Source organism: Fistularia commersonii, chromosome 23 (assembly GCF_037954325.1).
Source record: "Fistularia commersonii isolate RoL2024-O1a breed Wild chromosome 23, RoL_Fcom_v1.0, whole genome shotgun sequence".
NCBI classification, from domain to species: Eukaryota; Metazoa; Chordata; class Actinopteri; order Syngnathiformes; family Fistulariidae; genus Fistularia; species Fistularia commersonii.
Genome location: NC_141306.1, coordinates 2,681,422 through 2,697,567, shown reverse-complemented (window position 1 = coordinate 2,697,567; position 16,146 = coordinate 2,681,422). Strand labels below are relative to the sequence as shown.

General features: G+C 44.2%; 2 protein-coding genes across 3 annotated transcripts; one reads left to right on the top strand and one right to left on the bottom strand.

Annotated features, from left to right (window-relative positions):
* The first annotated feature begins 1,828 nt into the window (after window positions 1-1,828).
* LOC147220619 (uncharacterized) lies at window positions 1,829-3,800 on the top strand. The gene is made up of 2 exons (XM_086170731.1): window positions 1,829-2,605; window positions 3,673-3,800. The coding sequence occupies exon 1, from the start codon at window positions 1,830-1,832 to the stop codon at window positions 2,556-2,558; it is 729 nt and encodes a 242-aa protein (XP_086026857.1). The 5' UTR covers window position 1,829; the 3' UTR covers window positions 2,559-2,605; window positions 3,673-3,800.
* A 2,199-nt stretch (window positions 3,801-5,999) lies between these two features.
* c23h18orf54 (chromosome 23 C18orf54 homolog) lies at window positions 6,000-14,178 on the bottom strand. 2 transcript variants are annotated; one of them, XM_086170729.1, is made up of 14 exons: window positions 14,012-14,178; window positions 13,159-13,294; window positions 12,243-12,396; window positions 11,929-12,096; window positions 11,691-11,796; window positions 11,533-11,596; window positions 10,893-11,094; window positions 9,663-9,748; window positions 8,929-9,037; window positions 8,716-8,808; window positions 7,367-7,443; window positions 7,095-7,256; window positions 6,946-7,001; window positions 6,000-6,813 (listed from the first exon to the last, which is right to left on the bottom strand). In XM_086170729.1, exons 2-14 carry the CDS (start codon window positions 13,291-13,293, stop codon window positions 6,675-6,677), a joined length of 1,551 nt encoding a protein of 516 aa, XP_086026855.1. In that variant the 5' UTR covers window position 13,294; window positions 14,012-14,178; the 3' UTR covers window positions 6,000-6,674. The 2 variants fall into 2 exon arrangements, with proteins under 2 accessions (XP_086026855.1, XP_086026856.1); XM_086170730.1 differs by having other exon boundaries at window positions 13,888-14,027.
* Between the last annotated feature and the right edge of the window lie 1,968 nt (window positions 14,179-16,146).

Here is a 16,146-nt window from a genome sequence, read left to right as displayed (position 1 = left end):
GCACAGTATCGCTCAATGTGTGTACAGGACCATTTCAGAAAATTAGAATACTGTGATAAAGTTCTTTCTCTTCTGCAATACAATTAAAAAAAAAAAAAATCTTTTTCATGATATTCTAATATTTTGAGTTTTGAGTTTTCTTAAGATGTAAGCCTTAATTGGCAATATTAACATAATAAAAGGCTTGCAATATTTAGTTGAATGGTAATTGTAATTATTGTAAGAATGTATGACATTTTTGTTTTTGTAATTGCATTACAGAAGATAAAGAACTTTATCACAGTATTCTAATTTTCTGAGACGGTCCTGTACACACATTGAGATATACTTTGCAATTAAAAACAGAAATTTCTTGTATGCCTCAAAAATTTCTTTTTCATGATATTCTAAATATTTTGAGATAGGATTTTTGAGTTTTCTTAAGATGTAAGCCATAATCAGCAATATTAAAATAATAAAAGGCTTGCAATATTTCAGTTGATTAGTAATGAATCCAGAATTATGACATTTTTGTTTTTGTTATTGCATTACAGAAGATAAAGAACTTTATCACAATATTCTAATTTTCTAAGACAGTCCTGTATGGTTGTATACCTCTCTATGATGTGTAAATGAATTACTAATTACTACTGCAAATATTTCAATTTGGGGTTTTTACATGGAAAGGATGAGAAATGGGATGGCTCCACATTTTCAGACAATCTGCAAGATAATCCAGCCCTTTCTTTTGACATAAATGTCACATGACAAAACTCCTAAGTGCACAATGCAGCAGAAAAAAAATAGAAAAAGCACTTATCTGAATTGTCAGTGGAAAAGATACATGCTATTTATTTTAAATTATAACATAGAAATATAGTCTGTGAACAATAGAATATTCTCGAATATCTTTAACAAAATCCATACTATTATCAAATGAAACGTTTTTTTAATTTCCTGAAAAAGTGTTTTTTTTTCAGATAGGTTTTGCATTCCAGCCATCGGTATGTTTTTATGAGTAATTGCATGAATGGTAGCATCTCTAAGAATGAATGAGTGTATGGTTGTATGTCTCTGTATGTGTAATTAAATGAATGAATGGTTGCATAAATCTCTAAGTGTGCACGCTTGTATGCTTATTTAGTGAATAAATAAGTGTATGGTTGTGTGTCTGAGTGAATGATTGCGTCTCCAAATGAATGAATGGTTGTATGTCTATGACATGGAAATGAATGAGTGAATGCTTGTATGTCACTATGAATATTTGAGTGGTTTTATGTCACTATATGAGTGAACGAGTGCACTCTTACATGTTTGCATGTGAAAATGAATGAATGAATGAATGCTTGCGCGTCTCTATGAGTGAATGGTTGCATGTCACTATGAGTAATTGAGTGAATGGTTTATGTCGCTATATATGTATGTTTGCATGTGAAAATGAATGAATGAATGGTTGCATGTCTCTGTGAATGAGTGAATGGTTGCATATCACTATATGATGGGTGAATGCATGAATGGTACGTCTCAATGAGTGTGTGTTTGCATGTCTCTTAATGATGCGTAAATGAATAAGTGAATAGTCACCAGCCTCTATGATGTCATGGCTGTCAGTCTATATGATGAATGAATGACTGAATGTTCATGTTTCTCTATGATGTGTGAATAAGTGAGCGAATTTATAATAAAAGTCAATTAAAATTTCAGGATCAACGTTCAGCTCGTTAGAAGAGTTCAGTTCAGTTGTTGTTTTTGTTGTGCGGTTACCATGGCAACGCGAAACCCTAACCCCCTTCTGTGTACGGTCGCCTTGGCAACAAGCCGCGGGTCCCAGGAGGCGCAGCGAGCGGAGGATGTCTGCCAGGGTGGCCGAGGAGCAGGAGGTGCCTTCGGGGCCCAGGAGCGCCGCGGAGGAGGTGGAGGAGGCGGTGGTGGAGCAGGAGGAGGTGAAGGAGCCGGAAAAGCCGGAGGAAGAAGAGCAGGAGGAGGAGAAGGAGGAGGAGGAGGCGCCGCGGGAGGAAGTGCGGGAGGACGCGGGGTCCAATCTGGAAACGGTCGCCTGCATCCCGGAAACGGTGAGCGACTTCCTGCGGAACTTCTTGCGGAGGGCGGGTCTGCACCGGAGCCTGGACTGCTTCGAGGCCGAGTGGTACGGCTCGGCCTCCGGCCTCTCCGGCGGCATCTTCCTCCTCCCGGACGCCGTGACGCACCGGGAGCTGCTGCGGGCGCAGCTGGATGAGGCCCGCCGGGAGGCCGCGGCGCTCCGGCTCCAGGTGCTGGCCGCCGGGGAGAGCCTGGTCCGGATCCAGAGGGAGCGGGACGTCCATCAGCTGCAGTACATGCGGGTCCTGGTGGAGAAGAAGGGTCTGGCCGAGGACATCAGGCAGCTGAGGAGACACCTGGAGACCTACGAGCCAGCCATGGTGCGGCTGGAGGCCAAATACCAGGCGGCCCTGAGGCAGAACCTGAGGCTGAACCTGGAGAAGGACCGGGCCCAGGCCCAGGCCCGGAGCAGCCCGGCCCCCGCCGCCGCCACCAGGGATCCCAGCTGGAGGAAGAAGATCAGATGGATCATCGGGTGAAGATCCGACTCCTGGCTCGTGACCCGTCGGGGTCAGGCTTCGCAGATGTAGGTATCGAAACACAGGAACCGGCCGTCGGGTTTTAAACCCGGGTTGTCAAACTCATTTGTTTGATGTCGGACCAGTAAAATCATTCGCTAGAAGTAACACAAAGTCCAAATTTTTGCTTTGTTTTAGTGTAAAGGAGGTAAACAGGTAAATTATACAAATCTTTATTTGTAATGAACTGTTCCTCAAAAAGACATGACGAATTACTGTTAAAAATTAATATTAAAAAAGAATTGATGACATTACACCCTAAAATATTGTCAAGTGAAAAGAGAAAATCTTGTCACTGTGGGAAAATTTGCCACTAGAATTTGTTAGAAAATGGATTGGTAGCATGTATAAGAGGAGGTATAATGTTTACAAGGCTAAGAATAAGAATAAATAAGAATAAGAACAATTTTGTTTATCCCGAAGAAAATTGTTGTGCCAGAGTTTCAAGTAAAACATAACAATAATAAATAATAGTAGGAAATTGTATAAACAGTAAAAAAAAAAAAAAAAAGTACAAATAAAATTATAAAGTGTCAAAGTCAAGGCTATAAAGTGTTTTAAGGTCTTAAGTGCAAAGATTTGAAGGTGGCTATTCGGGCTATTAATTCAATCTTTTAATTTTGCCCTTTTTTTTTGGCTATTTTTTTTTGTGGTTTTTATAGAAATAAGAAAAAAACGTTCTAACAATGTCACTTGACTTTTTTTTTTATTTTGAAGCCAAAAATACATTGCAAAGTTGCTTTTTCATTTATTTCTTGCCCATTTTTTTTTTTCAAACCCGCTTGATTTCAGGCAGGGGGCCACAAAATATTGTACTGAGGGCCACAATTGGGTCTGGGACCCCTGGTTTAAAACCTTCACCATGAAATCAGCATCAAAATGAAATGTCAATATGACCGGAATTAATATTTCTTTACTTTGGATCAAACCAAACCTGCGATTAATATTTTTATATTCACATAAGTTGTCAAGACGTGTTTAACATGTTTTTACGATCCAGGATTGCAACAATATCTCGGTATTCGACAAGCACAGTGAGGAAATGTAAACGCAAATTCCACTTTTTTTTTCACAGACTTCTGCAGGCGAGGAATCGACAAACATCTCCAGCGAAGATCTACGAACCGTCAAGAGGAATTGCACGAGGTTCACCTTTTTCCAAGTTTCGCGGCTCAGATGACTGGCGGCGTTTTTAAAATAAAGGTTTTTACTTCAAGGAAAGCGTGTTTTAAATTGCTGATTTCACACCATTTACGTCACATGGGGGTTTGCGGCACGTGTTGACGTTAACAACTGGTGACACATTTTAATGCCATTTTGAATAATAATTAAAAAAAGAACACCAATACGTTGCTTCTTTTTCATGCAGGACGATTAATTTACTGAATAGTGGCGCAACAGGAACTCACAACAAAATAAAATCAAAGCGAGCATGGGGTTCGTGTCATCTGCGTGGCAGATGCATGGTCACCCTCAACCCGTCCGCGAGTGCTTTGCGTAAACACGACGGGTTGTGAAACACCGACGACCGCTTGGAAAGCGTCTCCGCCGCTTCCACGCAGGTCGCCGTGGCGCCCGGCCAGGAGTTCCCGGCTCCGGCTTGCGACCGGGGTTCGGGTTTATCGGCGTCGCTTGAGGCCGCGGCTCTCGGACACTCGGACACGAGGGCGTTGAAGAATTTCTGCGCGTTCTGCATCGTTGCGACCGACCGCGGAGCCGACAAAACACCCCCATTTATAAGCCGATCGTGTCGGAACGACGCGGGATACGATAAAACGGGTGTCAATCGGCTATGAGGCGAAATCGTTCAAACTGTGATGCTGTGAAGGAGAACCTTGTGATGCACAAATGGAGCACCATGGTTTTTTTTTTTTTATTTAAATGGTGTATTTGACTGTGAGTGCACATCCCACCGTCCAAAACAGCGGTTCTTAACCTTGTCGGAGGTACTGAACCCCACCTGTTTTACATGCGCATTCACCGGACCCTTCTTTATTGGATCGAGGATGGTTTCGTTGATGGGTACAAAGAACAGGCAGAGTAGCCTTTTCATGGAATCTGGCTCCCTTCACCTTGAATCCAGCAAACGTTATGTTCTTGTAGTTCCATCTCCACGCAGCTGAAGGAAGCCTTCCCTTAGTTTTGCCGGTGCCGGACTAGAATTGCTCATCTTGTCATTCCAAATCATGCAGTTAGGACATCGATTCCAATCACGTTCCGTCATACATGTGAATCCGTATTGTACGTGTTCTTCCGACCGCTTTCTTTTTTTGCCCGACGTAATTAGTATGAAGGGATTAAAATATTAAGAAAGAAATCACATGACGTACCATCACGACAGTCACAAGTTACTACAACTGAGCGCGCCAAAATCCCCGCAGCACGGATAGGCCGAGCTATGTCGCGTGATCACCTGCGGCCGGTGATGTCATCACCAATGTGTGTCTTGACCTCCGCCGAACCCCTGAGACTGACCCACCGAACCCCTGGGGTTCGATCGAACCCAGGTTAAGAACCACTGGTCCAAAACCACTGGAATACAAGTTTCCTACGGATGCTGTTGTCCACGTTAGCAGTCAATCAACTCATGGGGCTCCAACAATGAAAAGCGAACTTTGGGGAGACCCTTCGTGGTTCAGAAGGAGTCTGGGAGCGGCTAAACAATCTAATGCGAGTGCTTGGATTCATAAAACATGGATTTATGCTGCACAAATAACAAGACGCCCCTGCTGGATTGACCGTTTTCATCTAAATTGATATTTGTGCTGACACCGCGAGCCTCAGTCATCGATGAATCCACAACCAGTAAAGAAAAGAAGACTTTTGATAAGCTCTTAAAGGAAATCGTCACGCAGGGGAAATAAAACTAACAGTTAAATAAAACGTGAATAAGACAAAGTGCATCACCGCAAACCACTCCTTCCAACAAGTTCAGGGGGAAAGGAGATCCAATAGTTACCATGGTTACAATGACAAGAGATGTGAAAGTATTACGCAAATATTTAGACAGGTGTGGTTTGTGGAGTTGTGAGCTAAATACGGATGTTTCTTTATTTACGAGGTGTGTCAACGCAGAGTTGACATGTAACTTTCTCCTGTAGCTGGAATTAGCACGGAGACGTGACATTATAACGAATACAAAATAAATCCGATTCACGTTTTTGTTTTCAACAAGCGGATCGCTTCCAGCCATCCGTCTTCCTGTCCATCGAACGCCACGTTAAATTATAGCAGATATTTAATAGAAAGAGGAGCGAATTCTCGAGTCTCATCCGTGACAAAAAAAATAAAAATAAAAAAATTAGCCCTTTTAGGTGAAGATACAACATATAAAATGTAGACATGAGTTGGCAATTAAAAAAAAAAAAAGGGACTGCTTGTGCAATGACCTTCACAAACTAATAAATTGTCCAAGCTTCTATTTACAGCTCCGTGTTAATACTGACTCTTACAAAGATGTAAACTAACAACTTTCTCAATACTTCAAAAAACACGTTTTAATTGTTTTTGCATTGTTGCAAAAACTAGATCCCTTTAGATGGAAACGACTACTGAGACATTGTCAGTATTTCCACACCTGAAAGGTGGACCGAGTTATTTCCAGTGTCAGCCTGTCAAGGGAAAACTACTCCTTCATATATACATATATGCTGCTCAAAAAATAAAGGGAATACTTAAACATCACAATGTAACTCCAAGTCAATCACACTTGTGTGAAATCAAAGTGTCTGATTTGTTTTGACTTATTTGAAGTCAAAACATCATTTGTTTTTCCACTTTCATTTTTGAGCGTGACTCCAAATCCAGACCTCCATGAGTTAATACATTTGATATCCATTGATCGTTCAGATGGACATTCATCCATGTAAAGAGCAAAGTATTTAATAAGAATATTTCATTCACTCAGATCTAGGGTGTGTTATTTTAGCGTTCCCTTTAATTTTTTGGAGCGGTGTATATGTACATTTTTTTTTTCCCAGCCTCTGGATGAGTTACTGCACTTTTTCATCTGAACTGGATCCCCGGCAGAGGATGGGGCCGGTTCCTGCGCGGGCCTCGCCGGCCAGCTTCTGAGCCTCACTGCGTCCGGGCGCAGGCGGCCCTTTCGGCCGACGAGGACGAGTAGCGTCCTTCGTCGATGTCTTTATCCTCCTCTAGGAGTTTGCCTTCGGGTTCTCCCACCAGCAGCTTCAGGTGACTCAGGTGATGCAGAGCTCTGAGGACGGAGATAAGAAGATCTCCCTTATTTGACTGGACGCTTTTAAATTCATCCGCGTCAAACTGACGGTTGCAACTGGTGTACAATAAAAATGCCAAGCCGTGCAGTTAGATGTGCCATCTGGGTTACCTCTGCAGCGACGGTCCACAAGGAAAAATCTCCATTTCTGCTTCGCTTTCGGGCCCCTGGGTCAAATGCATGCCGAATACATTTGTTTAAAAACTCAGAAGTCCTTGGTAGAGAATGACAAATGAGGCGAACTTGTTGGTTTTTCGGACCTGGATCCCCGCGGATCCCGGCGTCTGGGACGCGTCCTGGGGCGCCGGGGGAACCGGCGGCGGACGGCGTCGCTGGAGTTCAGCCTCCAAAGCCTGCAGCTTGAACATCATCTGCTTCAGAGCCTCCAGCGGGCCGGGCTGCTTCCAGATGCTGCAGCAGTCCTGAGTCGGGAACAGACAGAAGGTGGCGCTGCGATCCAGTCACAAATTTCAGGTATTTGCGAATCACTGATAATATTGGCCATTTCTTTGTTTTGTTAAGTTTTTCCTACCCGCACTCCTCTTTCGGTGACTCCTGCCGCCGCTGCCGAGTCCTGGGTGTTCACGGGACAGGCCGCGCCGCTGCTCGCTGACAACAACAACTAACGGTTATTCGGACAGAATAAAATCACGTCGAGTCCGTACGCGGGATTTCTTTAGTGAACATTTGCTCGCTAACACTCTCATATTAACGGATTAATGTTTTTCTTTTTTTTTTTTTTTTTTTTTTTTTGCAGCGGCAACATATGGTGCACGTTCAAAAGCCGAATTAAACATGAGCCGGAACATATTGTACGTAGCCCGAAGGCTTCGCAGTGCATTTGGGAGCAGCTGAAAATACTTGTGTGCGCTTTCTGTCCGCGGGGCAAAGCTATGGATTCCTTGGGAGGCGTTGCATCCTTCATTTTAAGAAGTTTTTCATTTATGAAGTTCCTGCTTCTCATCCCTTAGAGCGCTTGTTGAGTCTTAAAGGTCCCGTTGAGGTAGACGACTTACTAGCTCTGTGACTGAGCTCGTAAATTAAATTAAATTTCCCCATTTGAATGCATCGAAACGCGAGTGATCCCTTCCAAACCCCTGTTTTTTAAAAAAGAAAAATTACATTTATAAATAACAAACAAATTAAAAATAAAAAAAAAATAAAAATAAATAAAAATAATAAAAAAAATAATTATATTAGACAATAAATAAATAAAAAAATGGGAATACATTATCAAAGAAGAAATTGTAAAAAATAAATTTCCAGAGAGATGGGTGGTGTTTTTCATTTTGAACTTGACTGCTAAACTAACTGGCTACAAACTTAATACTACAATGTGTTGCTATACGTAACTTGCACGATGCTATACTTTATTGCTAAATTTAACTTAGCGACGGAGTGAACGCCGCTTCTCTTTTAAAAAAATGATCAAACCGACCCGACTCTTCCGATGCCTCGCTGCACCAAATCCCCGTAAATATCTCCTCTCTGATGATGCTCTCGCTCTGGGTTTCTCACCGACGACAGCTTCTCCATCTTTTCATAAACGTGTCCACAACACGCACACCTTGCTCGTGTATTTCCATGATTTTCTCTGGGCTCCCTTGTGGTGGCGGCGCGTTGGACTGTTTTTAAACGCCACTTAACGGACGGCCACGGCTAATCGGTGTCAAACGTTCACCCCGCTCGCTCCTAACTTACGAAGCGAAAAAGACTGCGCACTGACTTGTGTCTCAGAAAACTAAGTTGTAGCATTAGGTTCCACTGAAAAGAAAAAAAAAAAACACAAACAGCTCAAGCGCACCGTTGAATAATAAAATTTTGTTTTGGTTTTTCGCCTGCAGCGGAAAAAGCCACGCACAGGTGAGGAACGCGTCTCACCTGACTCTGCCGGACTGGCCGACCCTGCCGACCTCTGAGAGAGCGAGTTCAGCACCCGGTCAGCCTTCTGGATCAGACACTCCAGTCTGTTATCTAACGGGGAGGAAACACCCACACACACACCGGACGGACGCAGGAAGATGAATAGCGGTCGACAACAAACGTATCAGAATTTCCTTTGTGCTTCGTAATAACCGGTTTATTCCCGTTTACCTTTGAAGAGACAGTCCACGGCCTCGGAGCCTTTCCGGTCGGCGGGGAGCTGGGAAATCTGCTCGGCGAATTCAAGTCTGAGGCCTCTGAGAGCGCGTTGACCGTCCACCTGGATATTCGCACAACACACACACGCCATCGCTCAGACGGCGGTACTTTGCAACCGCCGGGCCGTACGGTCCATCACCCCCGCGATCGATACCAGGCTCATTAATTCGGACGCGTATTGATCTTCGGAGCCAAATGTTTGAACTGAAGGCATGCCTTGATGATCTTCACTTCATCCCCGATGATTAATAAACGCTTGCGTGGAAATGTGACGGCTCCGACAGATGATACGCAACACCTAGACGGCCTTTGTGGGCCGAATTAGCAAGTGTAATATATACGTGTTGCTCAAGCGCTTAGGGTCAAAAGTCCAGAGTGTAGGACAGTGTGGAAAAGACGTAAAGAAACAGGTTAAAGGAGAAAATTGTCACAGGGTGAAGAGATAGAAGACTATCAGCCAGAATGAAAGGAAAGGTGGACAAGACAGTGGTGAAAGCAGCGATGCTTAATGCCCTGGAAACAGGGACCTAAAGGCAGGAGGCAGAGATGGAGGTCGCAGAGATGAAGATGCTGAGCTTCTCTTAGGGAGTGAGTCTATCATGTTGGATATTTTGGAAACGGTTGATTCGCTGTGGTGAAAAGCCCAACGGAGAAGAGGAAGATATTAAAGTTCCTGATTCTCTCACCGGTGCAGGGGTCGGGTCGAAATCCTTCTCCAGCTCTGCCAGCCAGGATGGAGCTCGGCTTCTCGACGTTACCGAAGGAGGAACGCCTGGAAAATGTTGCACGTTATTTCAGCGCAAACACGAAAACGGCTGGCCTACAGTGACGCGTCACACACACACACACACACACACACACTCTCGAGGTCCTCCACATACGTCAGAATTCCGTTCCTACAGCGCGATGCTACATGATTTTTGCTCATATACTGTGCATAAGCAGCTACGTCACTCACCTACACTGACGCAGTGGTAAAGTCATTATACAGGGTGTAAAGACACCGTACAGTAAACATAAAAATAAAGCTTGGGAGCCATAATGAGCCACAAAACGTTTAAAAAAAAAATATATATATATATCTATATATATAAAATACATATATATGTGTGTGTATGTGCACACACACAAACACACACACATATACAAACACATTTATATATACACACACATATATTAGTATACATACATACATATACAGTATATACACATACATATATATGTACAAGTTTATATATATATGCATACACATATATAGGTAAGTATATACACACTTATACATACATATACATACATACAAATGCATACACACATATATACATAAATAAACGTGTACACACACACACACACATAATTACATATATATATATATAAATACATATACACATATATGTAATGCAGCCTCAGGGCAAACAGGCAAGTGTCTCCGTGAGTCGGTCCCAAGCCTTGATAAATGCTGAGCGTCGCGTCAGGAAGGGCATTTGGCGTAATACTTTTGCCAAAACCCGAATATACGAATCAAACCTAACAATCTCATACCGGATCGGTCGAAGCCCGGGTTAACTACGAGGTGGTTCGGTCTCAAGACATCTCAGACTGAGATGGTTCAGTCATGTACAGTGAAGGGATGGTGAATATATTGGTAGACGGATGCTGGAATTGAATTTATGGACGTAATGAGCGAAGATATGAAGGTAGTTGGTGCGAGAGAGGACGATAAGGGGAATAGGGTTAGACGGAGAAGATTGATTTGCTGCGGCAAACCCTGAGGGGAAAAGCCAAAAGGGAAACTATATATATGTGTATATATATACATAGATATGTATATCATATTAGGCACTGAACATTTGTATCTATTAGTGCAGCGTCAGGAGAATGTGGATTCTGTGTGTTGATGCTGCGGGGATGCGTCGTACCAAATCGGTCGCACAGATGCGGTTGCGCTGGAGGCGGCGGCTCCCTGAGGTCACGGCTCTGGATCCAGGCCGGGTCGGTCACGTCTGGCACGTCGGCAATTCCGGAGCATTCTATTTCTTCCTTGTGACCGGTGAACCCGCGCGGAAGGTGACGCGACGAGGACGGCTGCGGCCTCTCCCGGCTTCCCTCTCGGTTCGCCGGCTGGAGGACAGGAAGCGGGTGTGAACGCGGAGATTCAGACTGAGGAGGTGACCTCAGTCCAGGCACCGTCTGGAGTTGTTTGTCTGGGTTATAAACATTATCGTCGCGATTTTCTGAACTAATCCAGCCCCGACAGCAGCTCCGCGGTGTGCTGTGCGAGCCCGAGGTCACCTTTTCTCTAACAAAGACTGAATTACATTTTTGTTTGCCCTTTTCTTAGCAAGATCCCTCTTATTTTTTCAAATGTCTTTATATATTTTGATCAGACATTTGGCCCTAAATTACAAACTGGACAATGAATTTTATTGATTTTTTTTTTTTTTTTTACTGCAGATGCTTCAATAAATCTCTTTTCTCTGCTTGCCTGGGTAAAATTAAAGCGTGCAAAAAGGAAAATGATGGGTTGTGATGACAAAATAGAGGTGAAAACTCCCTTACTAGGAAATCACTGACGGGGGCGACACCTGGATCCAACATGGCTGCTCTCGGTCTTCTGCTGCACCTGATCGGTGGGAGAAACGTCGCGAGTTAAACTAAAGAGACGCTTGGGGGAAAAAAAAGGCCAGGAAAGTGAAATATAGTGAGCAAAAACAGACCTGGCGTTCCTGGGCCTCCTGGTCGGACGAGGGTGGGACATGAAGGACGTCTCCGCTGATCTGCATCCTGCGCTGGACGAGGGGAGGGACTCAGCAGGCAGGAAACCTAAACCAGCAGAGAGTGTTGAGAGACTGATTACCAATCAATCGACTCGATCAATCAGATCGTTACGTAGAACAGCAGAATTTGTTTTCAAAAGCCAAAGAGTGAAGGGGTCGCATATGATTGTTTCCAGACCTTGGATGAAGGCAGACATATGAGTGACCGGCATCGAGCCGTCGTGAGGGATGGATAGTAGCTCGTCAGTTGTCATTGACAGTCGGTCTCGGTTGTCATGGTGACGGAGGGAACTGACAGGGAATTTCAGGAAACCCAGCTCCGTGTCGGTCAAACGCTCCCAGAGAGCTGCGAGTGGAAACACAAAATAACAAAAAAACGCATGTTATTTTGCTACAGCAGTTTGAAGGACCCGAAGGGCCTGTTTGGGTGAAAACAGAGCCGGAGGATTTGGCCGGAAAATAATATCCTTGAATGTTTTTAAAGGCGCTCACCGCTTTTGTTTCGGAGCGAGTTTCTGCTGGGTCTGCGCGGGGTGTGAGACACATCCGGCGGGATAACCAGCCTCCCCGAAGACACGCCGCCATTCTGGCTCCTGTCGAAATCTGCGATGTAGGCATCCAACGCTGCCGACGCCGAGTCGTACTCCTTCAAAGAGAGACAGGAATCTGTTGTTAAGTGATCGGATGCAACGTCACATTTAGCTTCCCGATGTGAACTGTTTTATTTCGCAAGATAAGATTAACTTAATTGATCCGCATAGGGGAAATTAAAGAATAAATACGAATATAAATATATACAGAGAGACAGTTAGAAGACAGAAAACAGCAGGGAGAACAACATCAGGGATAAGAATGTATAACAGAATGGAACAGTAAGGGTGAAAAATAATAATAAACGAAAATATAAAAAGAGTGACAATAGCAATGACAAGAATAAAATAAATAAACAAAAATAAGCAGGATGCGTGCAGGCTGGGACCAACAAGGAAAAAAAGACAGCAGTGAGGTAGTGAGGTTGTGGTCATACAATTGTAATTATGGCAATCAAGATTTTTTTCTCTTTGTCGATTACTTAGTTACGTTTGCGTACGTTTACTTATGAAAAGATATTTTCAGAATTAAAGAAACACAGAACTGATGCCATTTTTACAGTTTGAAGATTAAATGTGCAACACACCAGGACCCAACTGCCGTCACTGATAACAGATTAGGGTTTTATCTACTGTAAGCATGTGTTTTTTTGGGGTTGCCGTCGTCTCGAGTGTATTGATACTGTAAATGACATTACGGCCTGCTGTGTGTTTAAATGTTACGCAGAAAAATCAAGTCCCGACTCAGTTCCGTCACGGCGATGAACGGATAGTTCGGAGTTTGAAAATCGAGCTGATAGTTTGCAGCGAACGTCAACCTTGTCTCTGTATGTGAAGGTGGTGTTGTGTTCAGGAGGCAGCAGGGTGCTCCTCAAGTGACCTGAGCTGGACAGCAGAGACGTGACGGTGGACTCTGGAGATACCAAGTCAGAGGAGGGACTGTTGGTCTCCATCCTGAAAACAAAACAAAACCAAACATCAACTTGTTAGATCTTAGTAGAAATCACTAAGCAAAAGAAGCACCTAGCATAACTATTTATGATAAGCACATGTTACATGTTGACCAAAATGCTCTATTTTGACCTTTAAAAGTGTGTTAAAATTATTTGATGAACAATTATCCCGTTCATTCTTTGATAATTCTCATTTCGAGGAAATGCGCCGAACAAAATAGCAAGACAACATCTCCAGGTATAAACAATAACAACCTAAATGAGGCCAACGAAATTCAGAACTGACGATGGATTGTAGCTAAATGACAATAAATGAATACAATTACACGAGCGAAGAAATACTGTGTGTTCGTTTTCAACAGCCTGTCTGTCATTTATAACCATGACAACAACGGAATAATAATAAAAAGAAACACCTTAGCTTATGTTTTGACGCGGCTCTGCGTAAGTGCTGGTTTGGCTAATTTAGCCTAGCCTAGCTAAACAATAAAATAAAGCACCAAACCCACGAAACTAAGCGACATAACCGGTGAGTTAACTGTGTTTGTATGACATCGGCAGCAGCATAATTTAACACCGTATGAGTTTTATAACCTTAAATATGAAACTTTTACTCCATATTCAACTTGGCAGCAACAGGTTGCACACAGACTTTCGAGTCACAGTGCGAACGTTAAATCTCGGGTTCCAAGCAAAACGAAACAAAATAAAAACGCGCCTTTATTTCATTTTTTTTCGACTGCAAAACGTCAACAAATCTGTGAGCAGATCCCAAAACCCTTCATGGAGCCGCTGCAACATCTGCTGCCGCTCGAAGCGGACGTTTCAAGGCTTCCCGGGTGAAGAAGTCGCTCCGACGCCGGCTGGTATGCTAGCAGCTCCGGCGCGGTCACTTCCGCCAGAGATGCTAAAAACATTGGAGATTACCCGAGATACAACAATTTGAGTGCACAGGAGTGAAATTTCTGCGTTAACAGGAATGCAGATATCCGTGAAAATTGATCTTTCTGATCAAGTTCTTTTTAAAATTACAACTCCTGTTATCCTTTAAAAACCCCCTTTTGCACATCACACCCTCGGTGCTGTCATCACATCCTGACCTCTTTTTAAACACCTCTTTTTCTCCCCCCCCCTCTGTTCTACTCATCGCGGTCTCTTTCCCCCAACCGGAGGCATTTTGATCCACGATCCCATCTATAAGTGGGATTCAAATTTAGCAAATGCACATTTGAGGTGCTATTTTGATACTGGTTTGAGCGTCTAAACAATGCAGACGAAAACGCCTCGCCGGTCCAGCCGAGGGCGTGGGCCCCGAGGCGGAAAACGTGGTCGACCTCGGCGACACAAGCCGTTGGCTGCATGGGGGAGCAGGGGTTAACACCCCTCCCGCACAGCGGGGGGCTTTTCTGCAAGGAGTTAGCGTGTTATCCTTTTGCCCGCGCGAGTTCTCGGCATCCCTCCCAAGAGGCAGCGGGATAAACGATGACCGATGTGCGCGGACCTGAAATCGTCCCCATCCGGGCCCGGCGTGCATCTTGCTACCGTAACACCGAGTAAAGGATAAGCTGTGTAAAAATGCAATTGTGAATAAAAATAATGTCTTTCTTCCGTGGGATTCGTTCCATGTTGCACATCTGTGAGCATTTAGCCACTAAGCTCCGAACCCCTGGGGAAAAATACTAATACATCATTCGCGATGGGTGAAAATAACACCGGGCCGAGCACGCTCCCCTGAGGAGTTCCGATCAGATCCTGGACCAGAATCCTTCTTTAATTCCGGGATTTTGACTTGAAACTTTTAATTTTACTGTTATGCCACACACATACGTGTGAACGACAGCGCACGAATTCTACTGACGCATTGAAAGCGGAAGTAAAGCACGTGAACACACCTCATACCAGAAACCCGACAACGGCCGCAAACAACAATACATGTCCCACCCTTAATTTCGGAGGCCTAAATATGATTCACGCCTCAACCATTTCCTGTAGATAAGACTTGTTTGGATTAAGCAGTTACACATAATCACATCTATTCAGATCATTAACTTAAATGAACGTGACTTTTTTTGAACATATTAATGCCTTTCCTGTCTGGAATTCTACAAAGCGTGGCGAAAAAAGTAGATTGCGCACAAACCCAGTGTGCCGAAGAATGGAATTGCATGCGGAAAAGAGAAATAAGGGTTTATTTGTGTTTTTCGGGAAAAAAGGCGGATAAAAAGAAGCCTTTTCTTTTCTTTTTCCTTCTCTCTCCCCCCGAGGTTTGTTTTCACAGCGCGGATCAACAAAGCAGCGTTGACCCCTGATCCAGAGATGGTCAAGGGGGAAGAGATGGCGCTCCCTACGTCACTTCCGGTATCCGTATCACACGCTCCCCCGCCACCCCGCCCTTGTTTGGAGACCGGAGGCGCGTCTCCGGCCTTTCTCGCTGGGGGTATGTGGCTCCACCCGTGGGTGGAGGCAGGGTGGAGGGGTGGAGGAGTGGAGGAAGGGTGGAGGAAGGGTGTTATGCGGCGGCATCCGGCTGAACGACAGGTCGCCTTAACCTAACTGGTGACGTCATTGGAAAGGGAGGGGAGGGGGGAGGAGAGGGGGCGGGGCTTCAGAGATAGGCGAGGGAAGAAAGAGGGCTCACTGCTTAACTCGTTCCCACGCACAAGGCTGATTTCCACTTTAATTGCATTTAAATATGCATTTAAATGTCTTCTTCTTCTTCTTCTCCTTTCGGCTTTTCCCTTCAGAGGAAACAGCGAATCAACCTTTTCCGTCTAGCCGTATTCTCCGTATCCTCCTCTCTCATATTAACTACTTTCATATCCTATCTCACTACGTCCATAAATCTTCTCTTTG